This window comes from Macaca nemestrina, chromosome 8 (genome assembly GCF_043159975.1).
Source record: "Macaca nemestrina isolate mMacNem1 chromosome 8, mMacNem.hap1, whole genome shotgun sequence".
Classification (NCBI taxonomy): Eukaryota; Metazoa; Chordata; class Mammalia; order Primates; family Cercopithecidae; genus Macaca; species Macaca nemestrina.
The window spans coordinates 4,157,131-4,180,243 of NC_092132.1; the positions used below are offsets into that span (position 1 = coordinate 4,157,131).

Below are 23,113 nucleotides of genomic sequence, written 5' to 3' on the forward strand. Positions count from 1 at the left end.
GAAGCACCTGTCCTCCTCCGACTGGGTGTCGAGGTCCATCTGAGCAAAGGCGTCCATCCTCCTATTGAGCCGGGCTTTAAGGAAAGAATGGAACATGTAGGTGTCTAAGACCTGGAAAAGACAGAAGGCTGGTCACTGGGCTGTGCCGACTCCCCAGGTCCCTGCTCCAAAGCCCCTGAGCCTCCTGGCACAGAACTGGGCACCACCACTCATGCCCAGTGGATACTGACTGAGTGAACCAACTCGAGGGTTTTCTGTTCTTCCTCATTCACAGAGGAGAAGAAATGGCGGCCATACATTCACACAGCGGGGCCCACATACCCACCCCGTGAACAAAAGCGTATTTCATCATAGCTAAAAGAGGTGGACACATGCTTCTGGCCATAAGGCACTAGGCAAGGCTCAGACATATCCTCTTGACATAAACTGTAAGGAAACTCGATAAAAAAGAGAAACGACTGTTTTCAGACACTGGACAAGAGGCAGGCTCGTGGCTGGTACAGCCGCAGCACTGAGGGTGTGGAGGGAGCTCACAGAGGCTGGGGCAGCCGGAAGCCTCGGGCTTCTGGAGAGGAGGGAATGATACAGGGAGCCTGTATCAGGTCTGTATTAGGAGCCTGTATTAGGAAACCTGCATCAGGGTCTCCCTAAGCCTTTGCTGAATACCCCGCTGCCCAGGCATAGGGCGAAACCGCATCAAACCAAAGAATGACTGGGAAGCTGTCAGCAAAACTCTCCAAGCTCACAAGGGCAGAGAGCCAGTCACGCTCCCAACAGCCAGGGCGGAGGGTCCTGGCTGACCCCCAGCCATTCAGGAGACCCGGGGGGGCGGGGGCACATCACTTAGCAGATGGGCTAGATTATAAACCAACCCTAGAGAAAGGCTATTCTCGGCCTACCCCAAAGCTGTAAAAAAAAAAAAAAAAAAACCCAAAAGGATCAAGGGACTCTTCAGGCAGCTTCTATCGCCTGCCAGGGCAAAGCCCCCGACGTGATTATTTTTTTGTAATAGTCACAAATGGAAAAACCCAAATGCTCAGTAGCAGGTGGACAGAAGAACGAAGCGCACTCTGTCCCAACCACAGGACATTCCTAGCAAAAAAAGGAGCTGCTGCTGAGACACACAGCAGCCCAGCTCGGTCCGAGGCAGGAGGCTGAGGGAGAGAGACAGACAGAGCGCAGACCGTACGACTGCACAGCCTGAGACTCTGAGACGGGCTGACCGTCTATGGGGACGCACGCAGGTAGAGTTGCCGGGACCTGGGGAGGGATGGGGCTGACTGGGGTCATGGGAATGTTCTTTCTATGTCCAGGTTGAGGAAGTGGTGATACAGATATGTACATTTGTCAAAATCCATCAAACCACACACTTGAAATGGCCATATTTTAAGTAAATTATATATATATATATATTTTTTTGAGACGGAATCTTGCTCTGTCACCCAGGCTGCAGTGTAGTGGCACCATCTTGGATCACTGCAACCTCCACTCCCCAGGTTCAAGCAATTCTCCTGCCTCAGCCTCCTGAGTAGCTGGGATTACAGGCACCCGCCACCACGCCTGGCTCATTTTTGTATTTTTAGTAGAGACACGGTTTCACTATGTTGGTCAGTCTGGTCTCAAACTCCTAACCTCAAGTGATCTGCCCGCCTCACCTCCCAAAGTGCTGGGATTACAGGCGTGAGCCACTGTGCCTGGCCATAAGTAAATTATACTCTTAAAAAGCTGATTTTTTAAAAAAAGAGGGAGAGTCACATGACCAAAAGGAACCGTGCTAAAACAAACTTTTTGGAAAAATTGATACACTTGAGAAAATTTATTTTGAAAAGTATTTAAATACAGAAAAGGATAATGGACTGAACACACATAGGCACACCCACATCCCACAGCTCTCACCTGCTTATAAAACTGATGGTCCCCTGCAGCCCTGGTTTTGAGAAATTCTTCACTATTAAAGACTCTGTGTTCATAATTTAAATGATTCTTTACATCTCTGACAAAGAGAAAGATAGTCTGAGTGCTAAAACATTCTTAAATACATGAAAAAATAGACCACTTTTAGTAGCAGAAAAATGGTTACAAGAGATACAAACTTTGAAAAAGCTGTATTCTTCAGAAAGATTCTTGATTACCAAAATGATACGACATGGATGTATTTCGTGGTCAAGCATAAATTTCCCCCAACTAGAATGAAACTCCAGGAGGCAGTGTTCCTGTCCTCACCTTCCTCCAGCCCACCATTTCCTTATGCAAATTAAGACACAAAAATCAGTTGTAGTTCACACACATGAAACTGAGTTCAGGGTGGGGAGCCCAGAGGGGCAGCTAGACTCTCCAAGTGCTAACCAGCTTGGCCGCCAGCCTCCCCAGACAAGTCACTTCACCTCTGTGTTTGCTTGTTTGTTTAGATGGGGTCTCGCTCTATGGCCCAGGCTGGAGTGCAGTGGCACAATCTTGGCTCACTGCAACCTCTGCCTCCCGGGTTCAAGTGATTCTCCTGCCTCAGCCTCCCAAGTAGCTGGGATTACAGGGACACACCACCACACCTGGCTAATTTTCATATTTTTTGTAGACATGGGGTTTCACCACATTGGCCAGACTGGTCTCAAACTCTTGACCTCAGGTGATACACCCACCTTGGCCTCCCAAAGTGCTGGGATTACAGGCATGAGCCACCACACCTGGCCCACTTCACCTCTTGGTACCCAGTTTCCTCAGATCATGTTATAAACCCATCGAGATTTTAGCACGTGATCTCCCAGATCTAAAGTAATATACAAATAGAACGAACAACCTTACAGGGCATAGTTAGTACATAATCTGTTTAGTGTTTTCCTTGAGAGAATAAGTTATTTCATCTAGGGGAAATAAAGTTTTATCATCTGTAATCATATCTTCTGCTTCTTTTTATAAAGAGCCAGGATCTTGCTATGTCGTCCAGGCTGTTCTCAAACTCCTAGGCTCAAGGGATCCTCCCGCCTCAGCCTCTCGAGTGGCTGGGACTATTCTGCTTTTCTGTCAACTCATTGAGCTTGTAAAATATTAAGAAATTAAAAAAAAAAAAAAAACTTGTTCATAAAATATTTCATTTTCAAAGAACAAAAGGAAAACAACATATTTAGGACCACACTAATTATTGCCTCTTTGGGCAAAGATAATATCACGTCTGTAATACACCATCCCATTTTTTCCTAATAAATTATTCACTTTATGCAAACAAATACATCAAAAGAATAGGCCATTCAGGCCCAGCGCGGTAGCTCACACCTGTAATCCCAGCACGTTGGGTGGCCAAGGCAGGAGGATCACCTGAGGTCAGGATTTGGTGACTGCCCTGGCAAACATGGCGAAATGGCCACGTTTTGGCCCCATCTCTACTAAAAATACAAAAAATTAGCTAGGCGTGGTGGTGTGTGCCTGTAGTCCCAGATACTTCTGAGGCCGAGGCAGGAGAATCACTTGCACCTGGGAGGCGGCAGTTGCAGTGAGTCGAGATGGCGTCACCGCACTCCAGCCTGGGTGACCGAGTAAGACTCTGTCTCAATAAAAAAAATAAAAATAAAAAAGCCATTTAAATTTCCATTTTGAAATAATTACACAGAGTACGATCAAGCCAGCAGCCTCTGTGCTAACCCCCTTCCAAAGCAGAAGGCCCCTCAGGAACAGATGAGGCTAGCATCGGGGGTTCCTCCTGGACTCAGGGAGCAACCAGCGAGAAGGAGAGGAGGAACACTGCCAGAGAAAGAAAGGGTGGGTGGGAGAAGGCCCAAAGGCTTTTGTATTACCAAGTACTTATCTATGAAGCTATCATTTTTGCCAAACATTCCTTAAGTGACCGCATATTTAGGCCAGAAATAGCAACTCAATACCTGCACCATATCACACTGAAATAAACACACTTGACTTGTCCACTTAACCAATTCTAGCTCAAGCACTGGGGAAGCAATAGCATGCGGGAGGCAGCTAATGCAGTAATTCCTGGAATGAGGAGAAAGAAAACTCGCTAACGGGCACATCTTGAGTGTCCCACCTGTCCTGTGGCTCTCCCATAGATGGTTTCATCATCTAGCTTACGAGTCACATCAAAATGGCCTGTCTGTCCCTCACCAGCCCCTGGATGCAGGCCTCGTGGGACAGAGCCCTCCGTGGACTGAGCCAGAGACCGGAGCCAGTACAGGCCAGAGTGACAGGTGCTCCCTGCAGGTTAATCAGATTTGTGTCTTCCTAGAGGGCTGTCCCAAAACAGCCACCTGCAGGGGGTCACCAGGAGAGGGTGTTAGGAAGGCACAGTCACCAGCAGGAGAGGGCGTTAGGAAGGCACAGGCAGGGTCAGAGTCAAAAGAACAAACTTCCCGTAACTGCTGATTGTAACAGTCACAAGAAAAGCTTTGGCGGAGCGGGGACCGCTGGTGTTTGCCAGGCAGATGCTGCTAATGGCCTGCCCTCTGGGGCAGGGTGCACGATCCCCATGAAATGAATGGCTGACTGGCTGGTTACCTCCTCATGGACGCCGGAAACGTTCTCTCACGTACCTGAAGATGCTCACAAGCAGCTGCAGGGTGGTCTGCTGTATCTGGCAGTTGAGTTTCTGCTGCCAGGCCCGCCGGTGGGCTTGGGCCTCGTTCAGGTCTGTGCTGGAGAGGAGGTGGGCGGCATGCAGCTCGTGGTGGAGCTGGAGGCTCTGCACCCTGGAAGGAGGCAGACCGAAGCTGGCTCAGCCCCAGCGCCACGGGCCACGGCCGCCCACCAGCGGCACACGGCCCACCAGGTAAATGAACACTTCGCAGGCTCAAATACCGATCAATAATTTGAGGGGCGGGTGATCGTTAAAAGTACATCACTGGGGCTGGGCGCGGTGGCTCACGCCTGTAATCCCAGCACTTTGGGAGGCCGAGGCGGGTGGATCACCTGAGGTCAGGAGTTCAAGACCGGCCTGGCCAATGTGGTGAAACCCCGTCTCTACTAAAAATACAAAAATTAGCCAGGCGTGGTGGTGGGAGCCTGTAATCCCAGCTACTCGGGAGGCTGAGGCAGGAGAATCGCTTGAACCTGGGAGGTGGAGGTTGCAGTGAGCCGAGATCGCGCCACTGCACTCCAGCCTGGTGGACAGGAGGGAAACTCTGTCTAAAAAAAAAAAAAAAGAAAAGTACATAACTGGAAGAGTGGGTTCACCTCCACACACGGACTCACATGGGCCTCGACTTGGACTCCGCACACTTCACCCAGGCCAGATCATTCCCTCCTGCCACTGTAGTGAGGGCACTCCCCCTTCTAGGACACCAAAGGCTTCCAGGTAAGGCTGCCTCTTGACGGGTCACTCAGGGCTGCCTAGAAGGGACAGTCACGGCTCCCCCATGGCTTCCCCTCTGTACTTCCTGCCCAGGCAGGATCAGATGCCCCTCTGTGCCCTGCAACAAACGTCCTGAGTGTCACCACTCTTGGCCCACCAGGACATGGCCACAGGCTCACCCCAGAGGGCCTTACTCAGGGACAGGAACTCACAGATATCTGTCAATCCTGAGTCACCATGAGATTGGACCCCTGGCCTTCCCAACACCACTCAAGGCTGCATGTCTAGAGGGACGTTAGAAATATACAAAATAAACAGAACCAACGCATATCTGGTCACACATATTTCTTGAGGACCTACTATATCCTACTTTTGCCATACACTGATCTGTGTGCTGGGGAAGGGTGGTGGACACAGGCCAAGCCCCTGCCTGCATGGCACTTTCATGTGAGTGGGAGGAAGTAGGAAAGAGACAAATCAAGAAAACAGGAGATAATAGGGACATCAGGCAGAGACGCACGTCAGAGCGATGGGCTAGAGAGACATGATGGTCAGATTGAGCGAGTGGAGAAGAGTTCTCCCAGGAGATGACCTGGAACCAGAGATGTGACAGGAAGATGCAGACGGGGGACCTGATGGACCCAGTGCGGCCCAGCATGGTGGCCGGGGTTGGGGAGGGTGTGGGCCGGGTCAGCATGGCTGGCAGGAGCCAATCTTCTCTGTGATGGGAAGGGCGCATTGGCCACAGGCCCCTGCCGCTGCCTGATCCTCCTGGAGACAGGGACAGAAAAAGGGAAGAACAGGATTCTGGGTGGAGTGGCCCACCAGGGGAGTGGCAGGCAGGCGGCGCCACAGCCAGGGTTCTCTCCAAACATGCTGAGGGGCCAGCCCAGCCCTGGCTGGCCAGACTCACAGGACTTGGGCAACTACCCCTGCCTAGAGGAGTCTCAAGAACTGCGATGTTTACCAGCATTAAACTGGCCTTTCATCTGGAAGAACACGTAGAATGCCAGGGAAAGAAATTTTGATGACTTCCCTCATGTAAAAAGGGCTATGATGCCACCTGGAGTGGCAGCTTCTCTTTCTGCATCTTCTGGTGCAGGGACAGTGGGGTCTGAAGGAGATGGCCATCCCCTCCCCCGGGATCCCGTGCCTCCCTCACCCAAGACGCAGCCAGCACAGCCCTGAGCTGGGGACCCTGCCCCTGCTGCCCAGGGAGAGAGTGACTTCCATCAGAGACGAGGACAGCAGTGCAGAGAGTGACCAAGAACCAAGGGTGCTGGGGAAAGCTGGGGAAGAAGGGGGCTGCCCTGTCCCTCCCAGTCACATGCCTAGGTGCAGAGAGATGCACATTGCACTCCGGAGCCCCCTGAGGACGCCCCCCGACACACACCGCAGCCCACAGCCCGTATTATGAGCTCAGAGGCCTCTTATAGACAGGTCACCTATGGCACATGGATTAGCTCGTGTTTATAAAATAGTCTCCAAAAATGAGACTGTGGGAGACACAACATCCTGCATCCCCATTCTGGGGGATCTAGCCAAAGCGGGGTCCAGCCTCCGCACCGTGTGCTTTCCTATTCCGGAATTCTAACAAGACGACGAGGACACAGGCGGAATCCCACCTTCCTGGAAATGCTCAGAGCTCCACCACAGTCTCACAAAGCTCAGTTCTGTTTCAGAATGCCACACTCTAAAAGTCAAGGAAGCAGCTGTGGCTTACCAGAAAGCAACTGAGATTGGGAAAGCACGTGTCTCCTTCAAAGTTCACACAGACGACAGCTGCCAACAGAACAGCTGCTCAGGTGCCCCTGGCTGGGGAGGAGAGCCAGCGATTCCACAGCCCAAGCAAACAGAAACAAACCTTGCCTGTGCGAGACCATCGCTTGGCTTTAAGGCCTTAGGGAATTTTTTAAGATGCAAGAACAATAATAAAGGTAGTTCTCTGGCCGGGTGCGGTGGCTCACACCTGTAATCTGAGCACTTTGGGAGACCCAGGCAGGTGGATCACCTGAGGTCAGAAGTTCGAGACCAGCCTCGCCAACATGGTGAAACCCGGTCTCTACTAAAAATACAAAAATTAGTCAGGCGTGGTGGCGGGTGCCTGTAATCCCGGCTACTAGGGAGGCTGAGGCAGAAGAATCACTTGAACCTGGAAGGCGGAGGTTGCAGAGAGCCGAGATCATGCCACTGCACCCCAGCCTGGGGGACAGAGCAAGACTCCATCTCCAAAAAAAAAAAAGGTAGTTCTCCTAAACATTTACAGAAAACTTCCAGGTAGAAGGAATAATCCACACCAAGGTAAGAGTCAGAAATCAGAAAAGCCAGGTGAAAGGCCAGGCCAGAAACCCCGCTCCTCCTTCCCACTCCTCCCAACGCAAAGACAAAGGAAGGCGGAGAGAAGACAGGTGACTGCTGACCCAAATCCAGACTGCATCACAGGCTTCACCAGGAGCAAGTACAGCCTGGCTGTCTGCAAGCCTCAGCGCTCTGCTCCCTCCAGCATCACCTCCACGACCCGCACTCGGGGCCTGACTGCAGTCGGATCCCACAGGCTGTGAGGACTCAAGAGCAGGATCTCTCCTGCTATCATTTTATAAAATGCTGAAGGGAAAAATGAGCTCCACAGAGCAACCCCGAGGGAGCCCTGGCACCGAAGCTGAGTCACTGCTTGGGGCACACCCAAGAGGACCCAACACCTCCATCCTGACATCATTAGCAACTACACCTCCTCTCACCCTCCCCTGACCAAATCCCTGCCAAGCCTCTCCACCTCAACAGAGGCCTCAGGGCCCCCAAAGCCTGAAATATTATTTGACCCTTGTTGGAAAAAGTTTGCTGACGCCTGATCTAAGCCAATGAGGTTGAGTAACAGAGATGAAAGAAAACATAAACTATAAAACACTACGAAAAAATTAAGTTCCAGGCCGGGCACGGTGGTTCACGCTTGTAATCCAGCACTTTGGAAGGCCAAGGTAGGCAGATCATGAGGTCAGGAGTTCAAGACCAGCCTGGCCAACATAGTGAAACTCCATCTCAACTAAAAATACAAAAAATTAGCCAGGCATGGAGGTGCAATCCCAGCTACTTGGGAGGCTGAGGCAGGAGAATTGCTTGAACCCGGGAGGCGGAGGTTGCAGTGAGCCAAGATGGCGCCAATGCACTCCAGCCCAAGCAACAGTGTGAGACTCCATCTCAAAAAAAAAAAAAAAAAGAGAGAGAAAGAAAAAGGAAAGTGCCAATACAGTGCCAGGAGTGAAAGAAATGGACAACTTCTAGCTCGGAGAGAATGGGTCATACCCATCAGAACCCAGCAGACTGACGAAGTCATGGGACAGGGGCCATGGCTGTCCTGTCATTAGTACACAGGCACTGCCCAATTCCGGGTATATGTTGGGGATGCAATACACATCCAGTGAGTGAATGAATGAATGAATGAATGAGTGAATGAATGGATAGGGAACTTCAAGGATCACAGGCACAGGAGCCTGGGGCACAGGAGAGGTTGGGTAGGTTTCCTGGGGCATGTCACTGTCTCTCGACTTGAATTAATATTCAGACAAGATTGGAATAAAGACAAATCACTTTCATTTCAAAATATTCACGGCTGGGCGTGGTGGCTCATGCCTGTAATCCCAGCACTTTGGGAAGCCAAGGCGGGCGGATCACTTGAGGTCAGGAGTTTAAGACCAGCCTGGCCAACATGGCAAAAACTGAAAATACAAAAATTAGCTAGGCATGGTGGCGGGCACCTGTAATTCCAGCTACTTGGGAGGCTGAGGCAGGAGAATCACTTGAACCCGGGAGACAGAGGTTGCAGTAAGCCGAGATTGCGCCACCGCACCCCAGCCTGGGCAACAAGAGTGAGACTCCATCTCAAAAAAAAAAAAATTCACAAATAATTTCCAAACTATAATACATAAAACATCTATCAATTATATAAAATTGGGGCCAGGCACGGTGGCTCACGCCTGTAATCCCAGCACTTTGGGAGGCCGAGACGGGCAGATCACGAGGTCAGGAGATCAAAACCATCCTGGCTAACATGGTGAAACCCCGTCTCTACTAAAAATACAAAAATTAGCCGGGCGCGGTGGCAGGTGCCTATAGTCCCAGCTACATGGGAGGCTGAGGCAGAAGAATGGTGTGAACCCGGGAGGCGGAGCTTGCAGTGAGCCGAGATCGTGCCACTGCACTCCAGCCTAGGCGACAGAGAGAGACTCCGTCTCAAAAAAATAAATAAATAAATAAAAATAAAAAAATAAAATAGGAAAAGATACTTGAAGTGGCAAATACAGAATCTGAACAAAGACAGTCTGAAATTCATACTATTATGTTTCCCATTACCTCTGAATAAACGTCTGGGCCGCCAGGAGGGGGACATCAGGAATGTCCACATTATCGTCCGTGGACTTGGAGTAGGTGATGCTCCCATGATCAATATTTACCAGAACTAAACCGTCAGCTTCCTAGAAAACAAGGAATCATCTGTAAAGATTGACAGAAGAATCTCAGAATTTGTATACCTCTTTGAAAACACATAAATATGTTTTGAGTTCACTAAGACAGTGTCATCGTTAATTAAATGATCCTCTTTAAAATGCACACATAGGCTGGGCGCAGTGACTCATACCTGTAATCCCAGCACTTTGAGAGGCCAAGGCAGGCAGACTACTTGAGCCCAGGAGTTTGAGACCAGCCTGAGCAACACAGTAATACCCTGTCCCTACAAAAAATTTAAAAGAAATTAGCCGAGTGTGGTAGCATGTGCCTGTGGTCCCAGCTACTCGGGAGGCTGAGGCAGGAGGATCCCTTGAGCACAGGAGGTTGAGGCTGCAGTGAGCTGAGATCACACCACTGCACTGAAGCCTGGGCAACAGAGCGAGACCCTATCTCAAATAATAATAATAATAAAATAAAATAAATGCACACATAGCCTCATATGTTCTACACCTCATATGTTCTACACAAAAATCTAGTATATATCATGAGCTACGTTAATGGGCTAAATTTGATTAAATATGCCTCTCTCTTATTTTTCTTAATTGTGGTAAAATAAACTGTATCAATGTAACCATTGTTAAGGGTGCAGCTCGACAGTGTAAGTGCATTTGAGTGGCTGTGCAAGCATCTCCCCCATCCATCCCGGAATGCTTTCATCATCCCAAACAAACTCTCACTATCCAGCACAGCTCCCAGCCTCCCCTCCACATGCGCACTAATCTGCTTTCTGTCTCCATGAATTTGACTCCTCTGGGGACCTCAAATGAGTAGATTCATGAACATTTGTTCTTTTGGGACTGGCCTATTTCACTCCAAGTTGACGTCTGTGAGGCTCACCCATCTGTGGCATGTGTCAGAACGTCCTTGGCTTCTTCAGCCTGAATAGTCCATTATGTGGAAAGACCACATTTTGCTTACCCATATGCCTTTCTCTTTCAGTGAAGATTCCAATACAGGCCGGGTGTGGTGGCTCACACCTGTAATCCCAACACTTTGGGAGGCCGAGGCGGGTGGATCATGAGGTCAGGAGTTTGAGACCAGCCTGGCCAACATGGTGGAACCTCGTCTCTACTAAAAATACAAAAATTAGCCAGGCATGCTGGTGTGTGCCTACAATCCCAGCTACTCAGGAGACTGAGGCAGGAGAATCGCTTGAACCCGGGAGGCGAAGGTTGTGGTGAGCTGAGATCACACCATCACATTCCAGCCTGGGCAACAAGAACGAAACTCCATCTCAAAAAAAAAAAAAAAGAAAAAGGAAAGAAAAGATTCCAGTACATGTTGTTGTCAAGGTTTCTCCTAGCCTGGTATAAACACTGCATGTACTGCTTTTGGGGAGTCTTAGAGGGAGCATTCCAGAACTTCAGTGAGGGCACCACCAACCCCCAACGTCCACTGTGTTGGCTCAGCTCCCCAGCCAGCTCTGCCCCTCCAAGCACGGGAGCACGGGCAGGGGCCTGGGCTAAGAGACCACACAACCCTGGAATGTTTGAGATATGCACCTGATGACTTGGAGAGGCTATTGTGACAGAGTACACAAATACTGAGTCATGTGCCTGAACCCCGCACTTCAATAGCCCCGGAACGCGATGCCAGGTTCCCGAGGAAGGCCCCGACTCCCCGGCTCTCATTCTGGGCCCGCCCTTTAGAGTGCGGTTCAGGCGGCTACGTGAAATATGCGCAAACACATTCTTGGCCTCAAAACCTTACAAGGCAAATACACAAAATGCTAAAGCAGCGAGGCACGCGGCTGGTCCCCTGGACGTGTGAACGCCCAGCATCTTTGGGAGATGCAAGAGGGTTTTGTGGAGGCGCATAGGATCACTCCAGCTCCTTCCTGCAGATTGCACCGCCAGCCACAAAAAACAAAAACACCCAAACAAACCCAGAAGAGCAGCTGCTTCTCCTCGTATTCTTCACAACAGGTAAGTGCCTCAAAGGTGTCCCCCGCTGCTGACTGGAACTGCTAAGCTAACATGTGAAAAAAAGCTGTCCGCCTAAAACAGCCTGAAACACGATTTTCTTCCCCTAATGACTAAAAAAAGAAACAACTTTAAACTGCAGAACACAGCTTATTTTCTCCTCGTCTCGAGGCGGGATGGATGACGCTTTTCCGTTCCTTCCACGGAGGTCTGCCTGGCCTTTTCCTGAAGTGTGTTTTCCCCAGTGAGTCACTCGCCTTGGCAGGAACACACAAGCACTTCTCCCCTGCAGCGGGGACCCTGGCCCGGCCCAACCAACGGGCCCTTCCCAGCACCTGCGGGGGAAGCATCCGGAGCCTGGGATTTGCTTTAAAATGCTCTGGGAAAAGCGGGGCTGGGGGTGACTGCGAAGCTGGCAACAGGCTGAAGACTGTGAGGGGTACATGACACACGCTGTGTTCTTCTATTTTTGTGCACACTTAGAAATTTTCAAAACGGGGCAAGGCATGGTGGCTCGCGCCTGTAATCCCAGCACTTTGGGAGGCTGAGGTGGGTGGATCACTTGAGGCCAGGAGTTTGAGACCAGCCTGGGCGACATGGTGAAACCCCGTCACTACTAAAAATACAAAAATTAGCCAGGTGTGGTGGCACGTGCCTGTAATCCCAGCTACTTGGGAGGCTGAGACAGGAGAATCGCTTGAACCTGGGAGGCAGAGGTTGCAGGGAGCCGAGATCAAGTCATTGCACTCCAGCCTGGGCAACAGAGCGAGACTCTGTCTCAAAAAAAAAAAAAAGAAAAGAAAGACATTGTTCAAAATGGAAAGTTAAATGTAAACCTACCCTGTACAAACCACCAATAAGCACAGGAAAAGACGCTGAACATCATTTGTCACGAGGGAAGTGCATATCAAACCACAGTGAGATATCAGCTCCTCCTCACCAGGAGGGCTACCATTAAAAAGGCAGACAACAACCAGCGCCGGCGAGGACGTTAGGAGAAGCTGGAACCCTCGTACTGCGAGTGGGAGTGTAAAGTGGCACGGCTGCCTTGTGAAAACAGCTTCGCAGTTCCTCAAAGGGTTAAACAAAGAGCTGCCTAACGACCCAGCAATTCCACTCCTGGGGACGCACCCGAGAGAAACAAAAGCACACATCCACACAAAAACTTGCACACAAGTGTTCACAGCAGCCAACAGGTATAAACAACCCGCATGGTCATCACTGAACAGTGTGATGAAGATTTTATCACGACGACCTCATTGTGAGTGGATGAACAAAATTCAGTCTATTTATACGATGAAACCCTAGTTAGCAATAAAAATAAAGTGCTGAGAGATGCTACCACGTGGAGGAGTCTCAGATCCAGGATGCGAAGTGGAAGGAGCCAGATGGAAGGACCATGGGTGGAGCGACTCTGTTCCCACCAGAGGTCCAGAACCGGCAAACCCAGAGACAAAGCGCATGGGCGAGGCTGTCAGGCCCTGGGGGCTGACTGCTAACGTGTGATGAAAATTTCCCTTCTAAAATCAGACGGCGGAGGATGGTTACACAACTGTACAAATATCCTAAAACCCACTGAATCATACATTTTCATTGGGTAAACTTTGAGGTATGTAAATTGTATCTCAATAAAGCTATTTTTAAAAACCAAACCCAGTCCGCCTCCTGGCATCACCGCAAGATTTAGCACGAATCCATCAGCTCACCCACTAAAAACACGCTGTGTCAGATGCACAGAGGGGCCGCAACAGCAGCACCTGTGAACACCTCCCTGCTGTGGGCCCGGGCTGGCAACCGCCTCACTCGGCCCCCACCGGGACAATGAGGTGGGCACACTCACTGGCCCGTCTCCACTAGGAGACTAAGGGGTCCCGACTTCACCACAGGACAATGACACAGCCAGAGAACAGCTGCTTCTCACGGTACCCGTGACCTCTCCGAGGTGCGCAGACCCCGCCTTCACCGCAGAGCACTGTCAGTCGCGTCTTCCCATGTGTCCCCATGATGGACTCACGGGAATTTAGCATTCCAAATCAAAGGTTCACTACTTAACCTTGCTGACTTCTTCGAAGTGGTCGAGATGGCAGCCCATGAGGAAGGACGTGGGGGCCATGACGAAATCTAGCATCTGGTCCGACAGGATGGGCACGAAGGGGTGCTGCCACTGCAGCGGATACAGGTAGGCCATGAAGCACTCAGCGACCAGCGTCAGCAGAGCCCAGTCCGAGGAGAAGAAGACGATCCGCTGTTCTGTCAGGAAGCATGTCAGGACCTGAGGGGAGAACCCGCCGCACTGAGTACACGCTTTAAAAAAAAAAAAAGGGCCGGGCGCAGTGGCTCAAGCCTGTAATCCCAGCACTTTGGGAGGCCAAGACGGGTGGATCACGAGGTTAGGAGATCGAGACCATCCTGGCTAACCCGGTGAAACCCCATCTCTACTAAAAAATGCAAAAAACTAGCCGGGCGAGGTGGCGGGTGCCTATAGTCCCAGCTACTCGGGAGGCTGAGGCAGGAGAATGGCATAAACCCAGGAGGCGGAGCTTGCAGTGAGCTGAGATCCGGCCACTGCACTCCAGCCTGGGTGACAGAGCGAGACTCCATCTCAAAAAAAAAAAAAAAGGTACAGACAGGGTCTCGCTGTGTTGCCCAGGCTGTGATCATAGCTCACTGCGGCCTTGAACTCCTGGGCTTAAGCAATCCTCCCACCTTGGCCTTCCCAGCAGCTGGGACCACAAGAACGTGTCTCCACATCCAGCTCATTTTAAAATTTTTTTGTAGAGACAGGGTCTCCCTATGTTGCTCAGGCCGGTCTCAAACTCCTGGCCTTAAGCAATCCTTACACTTCGGCCTCCCAAAGTGCTGGGATTACAGGCACGAGCCACCGCACCAGCTCATATACACCGCACCAGCCCAGTACAATAAAGAGAAAATGCTCGTAAACACACCACCCAACAAAACCAACAAACTGCGGGCTCTTCCCTGGTCTCTCAGCTCCACCTGCCAAACAAAAGCCACCTGAGACCCTGCAACGAGTGCCATTTGCAAATACCATGCACTGCAGGGAACGCTGGCTTTAAAAAATAATAATATACATTTTGAGTATACCGGTCGGTACATTGTGGAATAAACTCGCATCTTCATCTCTGATCATCACTCTGATGCCCCACTGAGCCAGGGAGCACAAGACGTGCTGGTCGGGGCAGGGATGCGCACCTGCAGCACCTTCTCAGGCCGGAAGCACAGCAGGGGCAGGTGAAGGTCCAGGTCCAGGATGGGGCTTTCGGGGTCTGCTCGGGCAGGAAACACAATCTGGAGCGGCTTCATGTGAAATACCTACGACAGCCAGTGCCCACCATTAGTTCAGAGAGCGGCTCCGGGCAGAGGCTGACATGCACTAGAGTCACTATTTCGGCGCCCAGGGCATCAGACTTAGAAAATGTCTCTGAAGACACAGGCTGCCACGTTCGATTCTGCAGAACAATCGAATGGTCTAGAGATACACAGAACTGCCGAGAAAGGCTCAAACATAAATTAAGTACTTAATGTCTTTTTCTAAGTAAGCCACAATTCCTTAAGCTCTAATTAATCAGCAGACTACTCATTGCCTAAACAGAGATAAACTACAAAGCAGATATTTGTCCCAATTAAGACAAATTCTAAATCAAGCATGTTCAAATTATTCTTAGGTATTATATATTCTTTTTAGTTACTGTATGCTATGAACTCTCTTAATATTTTCAATTGAACAGTCAAAGCTCCTTCAAGACATGTACAGTTAAAATTTTAAGAAAGACATTTTTCTAAACGTATTACTTTGAAGTCACACTTTGGTTCAAATTTTGTATTCACAGAATGGCTACTGAGACACGGCTGGACCTGGCGGAGGAAATCCAGAGGAGGAGGTTCAGTTCCTTCACTGAGGGAGGGCTTCTGAGCCTGCCAGGAAACGGGCTGCCAACAGCGAGTTCCCGCCACCCGGGTGCTGGCACGTGGGAGGCCCTCAGGAAATGCTGGGTGCCCGGCTCGGCACCCGAAGCTCCAGGAAACGAGCAGAATGGACGGATCTAAGTATAAGCAAAGCACAGGGAGACAGAGAGGAGAGACGTGATCAGAGCAGACGGCTGAGACTCCATCACGGGAGCGCCTGGAAGGGTGAGAAATCAAGAGAATCGGGGAGCCGAGGTTGGCTGGGGGAACAGGTCACAAACAAGGTCTCCAGTGGCCCTGCTTTCTCCCAGTCACCCAAGTCTGTATTCTAAGCATGCCTGCATACGAGAAACTGAAAACAAGAAAAGGTGGTAATTTCTTGGTGGTGGGGATACCAGCATTGCTTCCTAACGAGACGCAGGTCCTTGAATAACGTCATTTTGTTAGAATGTTGATAAGAAAAAGGAATTGCGTCCCAGCGGGGGGCACCTTCACATTCTCCTTATGCCCGTGCCCGGCTAGGTTTTTTCCAGATCTTCTGGTTTCCTGCCACATCCTGAAGCCCAACTGGCCCATGCGGACAGGTCCCGGTGTGAGCAAGCACGGGAGAGCATGGGATTGGCCCTGCCATAAGACAGCATCTGGCCAGGGCTAGTTCTTGCCTTGGCCCTAAGCTGCTGGGATGGGCTTTGTCCACCCTCAACCCTGAACTGCAATAAGCAGGTAAATGATGTTCTTCCTTATTTTAATCAATTGTTCTTAAATGTGTGTACAACTCCCATCTACTTCAATGTTTAATATCAGAAGTGCTTTGGGTCTTTATTTAGAAGTTCGGTAATGTTTTTATGACCAGTAGTATGCCATAGGAACTTAACTCTTGTCTGTATCAATTAGTTGATGGTGAAATTGATTTTGTGACCCAGGGCTTAATGTCGCAGTTTCTGAGAACCTGCCAGCCACACTAAGGACCTACTGTGCTTGGGTATCTTTGCTTTCTTGTTACCAGTTTGTTTACAGAAGCAAGACATGTTAAAAATTAGGCAAATTCAGCCAGGTGCGGTGGCTCACGCCTATAATCCCAGCACTTTGGGAGGCTAAGGCAGGTGGATCACCTGAGGGAATTCAAGACCAGCCTGATCAACATGGAGAAACCTTGTCTCTACTAAAAATACAAAATTAGCCAGGCACCATGGTACATGCCTATAATCCCAGCTACTCGGGAGGCTGAGGCAGGAGAATCGCTTGAACCCAGGAGGTGGAGGTTGCAGTGAGCCGAGATAGCACCATTGCACTCCAGCCTGGGCAACAAGAGTGAAACTCTGTCTCAAAAAATAAATAAATAAATAAATAAAGGCAGATTCATTTATGTCAATAAAGTTCTTTTATGTAAAAGAAAAGAAAGCAAAGTTAAATTATCCAACTCGTGGCACAGTATTAATAAATGTCAAGTTTATGTGAAACATTTTAAATATTTCAAAAAATACGGTGGCTCACGCCTGTAATCCCAGCACTTTGGGAGGTCAAGGCGGGCGGATCACGAGGTCAGGAGATCAAGACCATCCTGGCTAACACGATGAAACCCCGTCTCTACTAAAAATACAAAAAATTAGGCGGGCATGGTGGCGGGCACCTGTAGTCCCAGCTACTAGGGAGGCTGAGGCAGGAGAATGGCGTGAACCCGGGAGACGGAGCTTGCAGTGAGCCGAGATCGCACCACTGCACTCCAGCCTGGGTGACAGAGCGAGACTCTGTCTCAAAAAAATAAATAAATAAAAAGAAATGTGTCAACCAGCTATCCAATTAAAGATTAAAAAAAAAAAATACAAATGCTAATCACTCCACCAGCCTTTGGTTGGTCTCTAGAAAATCACTAGAGATTTTCTAGCATATAATATCCATAGTCTCTGAAGTGGGCTGTTATTTCACCCACTCCACAGAGGAAGAGACTGAGGAGAGAGATGTTTAAGGTAAACAGTTTCCAAATCTCAGCTTGATTTGAGCCCCAGGAAAGAGCAGGTGTCACACATAAAGCAACATAGAAAATGACTCAGGTACAGTACATGAGAGTGTGTGTGTGTGTGTGTGTGTGTGTGTGTGTGAGATTTTGCACACCCAATTAAGCCCAAGATTTGTGAAGCAAGTAAAATCAGTCCCTCTGGCAGGCAAGAAAATGCAGATGAGCGCAGAGTGAGGCTGTTTCTAGTCTTTGCCCTGCTCTGGCTGGTGGTCCATGCACCATCAGAGGAAGGAAGCTGAACGGGAACCAGGGAGCCAAGGCACAGGGCACGGCCCTCTCCTCTACTCCCTGTGCTATGGGGCCCCTCCCTCCTCCCTCCTTTCCACCAGCACAGATCAGAGATAACCCAGACCAGAAGTAACAAGACACAGACACACACACACTCAAAACACAAGACCCGTCTCACTGCTGCTTTCTAAAACAGCCTCGAAGCTACCTTGTTTGCAGTGGGTTCTAGAAAATACGGCTGGGTTAGCTCCTGCACCAGACGAGAACCTTGGCCTACACTGACCTCTTGGATTTATTCAAAACAATCAACATTCATATATGACATTCCCTAAAACAGATCATGAGCATTATACCAACTTAGAGCCAGTAGCTAATTAGACTTGATATGGAGAGCCGCACTGAGTCAAGCCCGATACAGACTGTCACTCATTTAGACACTGTGTCATTTAGACACACGCACAGGACACAGATCAGTGGGCACTGACTGGCTAACACTGGAACCCGAGGCATCCCTGCATGCGCTCGCCCACCACACAGCTCACTGCTGGGCAGCTCTGTGTGGGCCTGGCTGTGAGCCCTGGATATGCAGTGCTGGGTGTGGTCTCTACCTTCATGCAGCTCAGAGTCTGATGAGGGAGATGAACGTTAAACAAAAACACACACACAGAAGCCCTAATTACAAACTGTGCTGTGCCCTGCGGGATGAGAACTGGGTGCTATCAGAGAGACGGGGAGTGGGGGTCACTCAGGGAAGACGATCCAAAGACCTGACCGCTGAGAGTGACCAGAGATGAGCCACAGCTGGCCACAAGAAAACAGAGGAAACACTGTTTCTGGAAACAGTGTGTGCAAGGGCCCTGTGGCGGTAGCTTCACGGAATGGACAGGAGTCCAGTGAGGCCGGAGAGCAGCACGCCATGGGGAGTGGCATAAACAGAGCTGGAGAGTGAGACAGGGTCCGGGCTGCAGGAGTGAGGAAGGCAGACAATGAGAAACTGTTGTGGGGCTTGGGGAAGAGAAGCAATGTCCATGTGTTAATAATCTCTGCAGCCACCGTGCAGAGGACAAATGGAAGGGTCAAGAATGAACCAAAGCAGACAGGCCAGTGGTCCCCAAGTCACGCAGCGGGGAGCAGCTGGTGACCCAGAATTAAGTGGCAGCAAGGAAACGGGCAAACTGCAAAGGAACGCTGAAGGTAGTCCGGCCAGGCTGAGTGATGGACAGAATGGGTGAGGGAAGAGCAGGCCAGTGGCGACCCTCAGTCACCTTCCTCACGGGTGTGTCGAGATCAAGGAGCCAAGAGTCATCAGCCCAGGAGACATGGAAAAGCGCTGGGAGTGCTACGCGCTCATTCCTTATGTTCAAAGGCCGAGTGCGGCTCATTACTGCTGACCCTGAGACTGCTTTGGAGCCAGAGGTCTGGCTCTGTTCACTGATCGCACAGGCTCTCAGTAAATACTTGCTGAGTCCACAGAACAAGAACATAAACTTTAATGATTTCACTGCACATACTGTTGACAAGAAAATACCAACTATCCACATAAAACCGATGTACAAAACACATGGCCGATACACATTCCCTACAAAGGCTTCTGGGAGCAGAGCTGATGGAGACCTGCGGCCTGCTCTGTATCTGGACTGGAACGCACTGGTAGGATTTTCCACCCAGCAGATTGGTGGGGTTGGGGTAATGTTAAAAACGCACATTTTAAGTTCACGATCATGTGTCTTCTGATATGAGAAACTTATTTTTTCCATTGTCAGTAAAGAAAAATGTAGAAGATCAAGATTAAGACATATAATCTTTCAGAGGACTAACATAATGAAACTGAATCGACATTTACTAAACATTTTGAGACGTTTGACAGGTGTCTATTAAAGGAAAAAATAAAAAGCAGCATCCTAAGTACGGTTAAAATTAGTTTGGAACATGCTGAGTCAAACGGGTTTCTTCACGGAGCTCAGCAACCTGACATGTTTCTCAACAAACAAAAGGGGAAGGCGGCCAGCCACATCTCCAGCTTCACTTAACCCCAAACCCTGTGTCTTGAAATCACCAATAACATCTCTCAGAAAAAAAACCAGCTTGGGAAATGTTTGCCTGTTCATTAAATAACACAGCACTACATCTAAGAGTAACAAAAAATATAAAACCAGTTACTTCTCATTAATCACACTGTACAAGAGAAAACACTAACAAATGAAATACAATATCCAGGCCGGGCGTGGTGGTTCACGCCTGTAATCCCAGCACTTTGGGAGGCCGAGGCAGGCGGATCACAAGGTCAGGAGATCAAGACCATCCTGGTGAAATCCCGTCTCTACTAAAAATACAAAAAATTAGCCGGGAGTGGTGGCAGCGCCTGTAGTCCCAGCTACTCGGGAGGCTGAGGCAGGAGAATGGCGTGAGCCCGGGAGGCGGAGCTTGCAATGAGCCAAGATCGTGCCACTGCACTCCAGCCTGGGCAACAGAGCAAGACTCCACCTAAAAAATAAACAAACAAACAAAAAACAAACAAAAAATGAAATACAATATCCAATATTAAAGACAAATAAATAAATGAGAAATCTGTAATTTGAATAAATTATTCTACAAAGGATTCAGGTTTCCATGTATTATCTGCATAGGGAGCTATGAACTGACGTCCTAACCACTGAAGTACCCACGACATGTTACTAGCTCTGTTTATCACAGGCCGCTCTGTAAAACTCAAGTCTAAATATTTAACTTTTCACCTTTAGAAAGAGTATATAACAGTTTCCACAAGGACCTTGAGAAACATAACGTAAGCACAGCGTTAATGGAAAAATCAAACTCTCTAAAATATTTTAAAGGGGTTTATTCCCAGATGGCCGGGTTACAGTTTGGTTTTGTGCATTTTACAGAGACAGGAGTGATGGGCAAACACATACATCAGTCCCTGGAGGGTGATGTTGGTTTGGCCCAAAAAGGTGGGGCATCTCAAAGAGGAAGGAGGGCATAGTCATAGGCAGGTTTTAGGGATTCTTTACTTGACAATTGGTTGAGAAAGTTGAGCTACTGTCTAAAGACCTGAAGTCAGTGGGAAAGAAGGACTGAGTCAAGATAAGGGGGTGTGGGGCCGAGGCCCTTGTTACATCAAGGAAGCTTCACGGGTGGCAGCCCTCAGAGGGAAGAGATGGTGAATGGCTCTTTTCACACTTTAAAAGTGTCAGGCTCTCAGTTCATCGCTCCTAGATCTGGGAAAGGCCGAGAAAGGCAGGCCTGGCTGCATGAATAGACTCTCTACAGATGCAAATTTCCCCCAAAAAGACAGCTTTGCAGTGCCATTTCAAAATATGTCAAAGCAACATACTTTGCAGTAAAATACTTTGATTTTCTTCAGGGTCTGCTATCTGTCGTGGATGCTATAGCAGAGTCAGGCTGGAAAGTAAGCTACGTTATACCCGTTTAAGGAGCCCTTATGGTTGGTGAGGAGTGACTTCACCCTTGCTTTGCGTGACCTTAGGTTTTGTTCATAATTTGGAATCTTATGGCCACAGAGAGTCTGTTCTGTCAGTCTCAGGATCTCCATTTTAACCTAACGCCGGTCAGCGGTGCCTAAACTCCAAAAGGCAGCGGGCATAACAAGGCATGTCTGACCTTCCTTCCTGTCATGGCCGGGAATTTCATTTTTAAGGTTTTTCTAGGGTCCCGTTGGCCAAGAGGGAACCGTTCAGTCGGTAGGGAGGCTTAGGATTTTAGTTTTAGTTTACAACCCTATACACAAACACCCCACACACGCACGCAAGAGGGAGAGGGTAGAACCAGGCGTGTCTGATCTCCCTTCCATTCTGGCCAGTAATTCTGTTTTTTGGGTTTCTCTGGGGGCCCCTTGGCCAAAAGGGAGTCCAGTTAGTCAGCTGTGGGCGGGGAGGAGGCTTAGAATTTTATTTTAGATTGACAACAGCTAGAACTTCAGAAATAGTTGTAAACATTTACATTATCTTCAACGTCTTACTTTTACTATTTGCAAAGAGAAAACAATAGAATTTTCAGATATACTTTACCAAATGCAGTGGTCCAGGTGGCGGGCTGGGTATTAAAGATAGCTTGGCAGCAAAATCTTTTATAGGACTGTCAACTTCAAAATCTTTACAGAGCTTTAGATTAGCCAATAAACTGAAATTCAGAAAACAAAAATCAAACCGCAAAATGAAAATGAGAACCCAGTTATCATCCTTAGCGTTTCTAATCATACTGGAATCTCCCCAGGGTCTGCAGCAGCGGCTCCAGGACCTTGCATCAAGAGCAGAGTCACCAAGCTGTTGGACGGTAGCAGAGTGGCCCCAGGTTGGCAGTAGTGCCTGAAAGGTGGCACAAAGGGAGGTTTATTTTCAAAGGGGGAGGCCTGGTCATGCTTTGTTTCCTCATCTGGGTGCTAGTGACATGTGTGTGTTCAATTTGTGGAAAATCACTGGAATTTGTGTGTTTTTCTGTATGTGTGTTTTACCCCAGTAAGGAATAAAAGAACAAACATCTGGAAGGAGAGTGCTTGAAAAAGTCTGTTTCCAAAATGGACTCTGACTTTTAAAGTACTGTACACAATTTAAAATTGTAAGAGGGGCCGGGTGCGGTGGCTCATGCCTGTAATCCCAGCACTTTGGGAGGCCGAGGCAGGTGGATCATGAGGTCAGGAGATCGAGACCATCCTGGCTAACACGGTGAAACCCCGTCTCTACTAAAAATACAAAAAATTAGCCGGGCATGGTGGCGGGTACCTGTAGTCCCAGCTACTCGGGAGGCTGAGGCAGGAGAATGGCGTGAACCCGGGAGGCGGAGCTTGCAGTAGGCCGAGATAGTGCCACTGCACTCCAGCCTGGGGGACAGAGTGAGACTCTGTCTCAAAAAAAAAAAAAAAAAAAACTATAAGAGAGGTGGGTGTGGTGGCTCACACTGGTATTCCCAGCACTTTGGGAGTCCGAGGCGGGAAAATCACTTGAGGCCAGGAGTTCAAGACCAGCCTGCGCAAAATAGTGAGACCCCCGTCTCTACAAAATATTTAGAAATTATCCTGGTGTGGTGGTGCGCGCCTGTAGTCCCAGCTACCTGGGAGATGGAGCTGGGAGGATCACTTGAGCCTGGGAGTTTGAGGATGCAGTGGGCTATGATAGCGGCACTGCACTGCAGCCTGAGTGACTGTGAGACCTTGTCTCTCAAAAAAATTTGTCAATAAAAATTTAAAAAACAACTGCCCATACTCTGATT

The 23,113-nt window shown here is 49.2% G+C and overlaps 1 protein-coding gene across 8 annotated transcripts in view; it reads right to left on the reverse strand.

Moving 5' to 3' along the window:
• The window catches only part of LOC105488398 (DENN domain containing 3), a 74,226-nt gene that overhangs the window by 36,050 nt on the left and 15,063 nt on the right, over window positions 1–23,113 (reverse strand). For 4 of the 8 annotated variants that reach the window (XM_011752389.2, XM_011752388.3, XM_011752394.3 and 1 more), the window contains exons 5-11: window positions 21,916–22,027; window positions 14,929–15,048; window positions 13,769–13,987; window positions 9,638–9,759; window positions 4,533–4,688; window positions 1,897–1,993; window positions 8–111 (exon numbers count right to left, since the gene is read on the reverse strand). In XM_011752389.2, the coding sequence (XP_011750691.2) occupies window positions 8–111; window positions 1,897–1,993; window positions 4,533–4,688; window positions 9,638–9,759; window positions 13,769–13,987; window positions 14,929–15,048; window positions 21,916–22,027 (930 nt within the window). Of the gene's footprint in view, window positions 1–7; window positions 112–1,896; window positions 1,994–4,532; window positions 4,689–9,637; window positions 9,760–13,768; window positions 13,988–14,928; window positions 15,049–15,528; window positions 15,780–21,915; window positions 22,028–23,113 lie in introns of all 8 variants that reach the window. The other 4 variants (XM_071067719.1, XM_071067716.1, XM_011752392.3 and 1 more) reach the window with 3 other exon arrangements.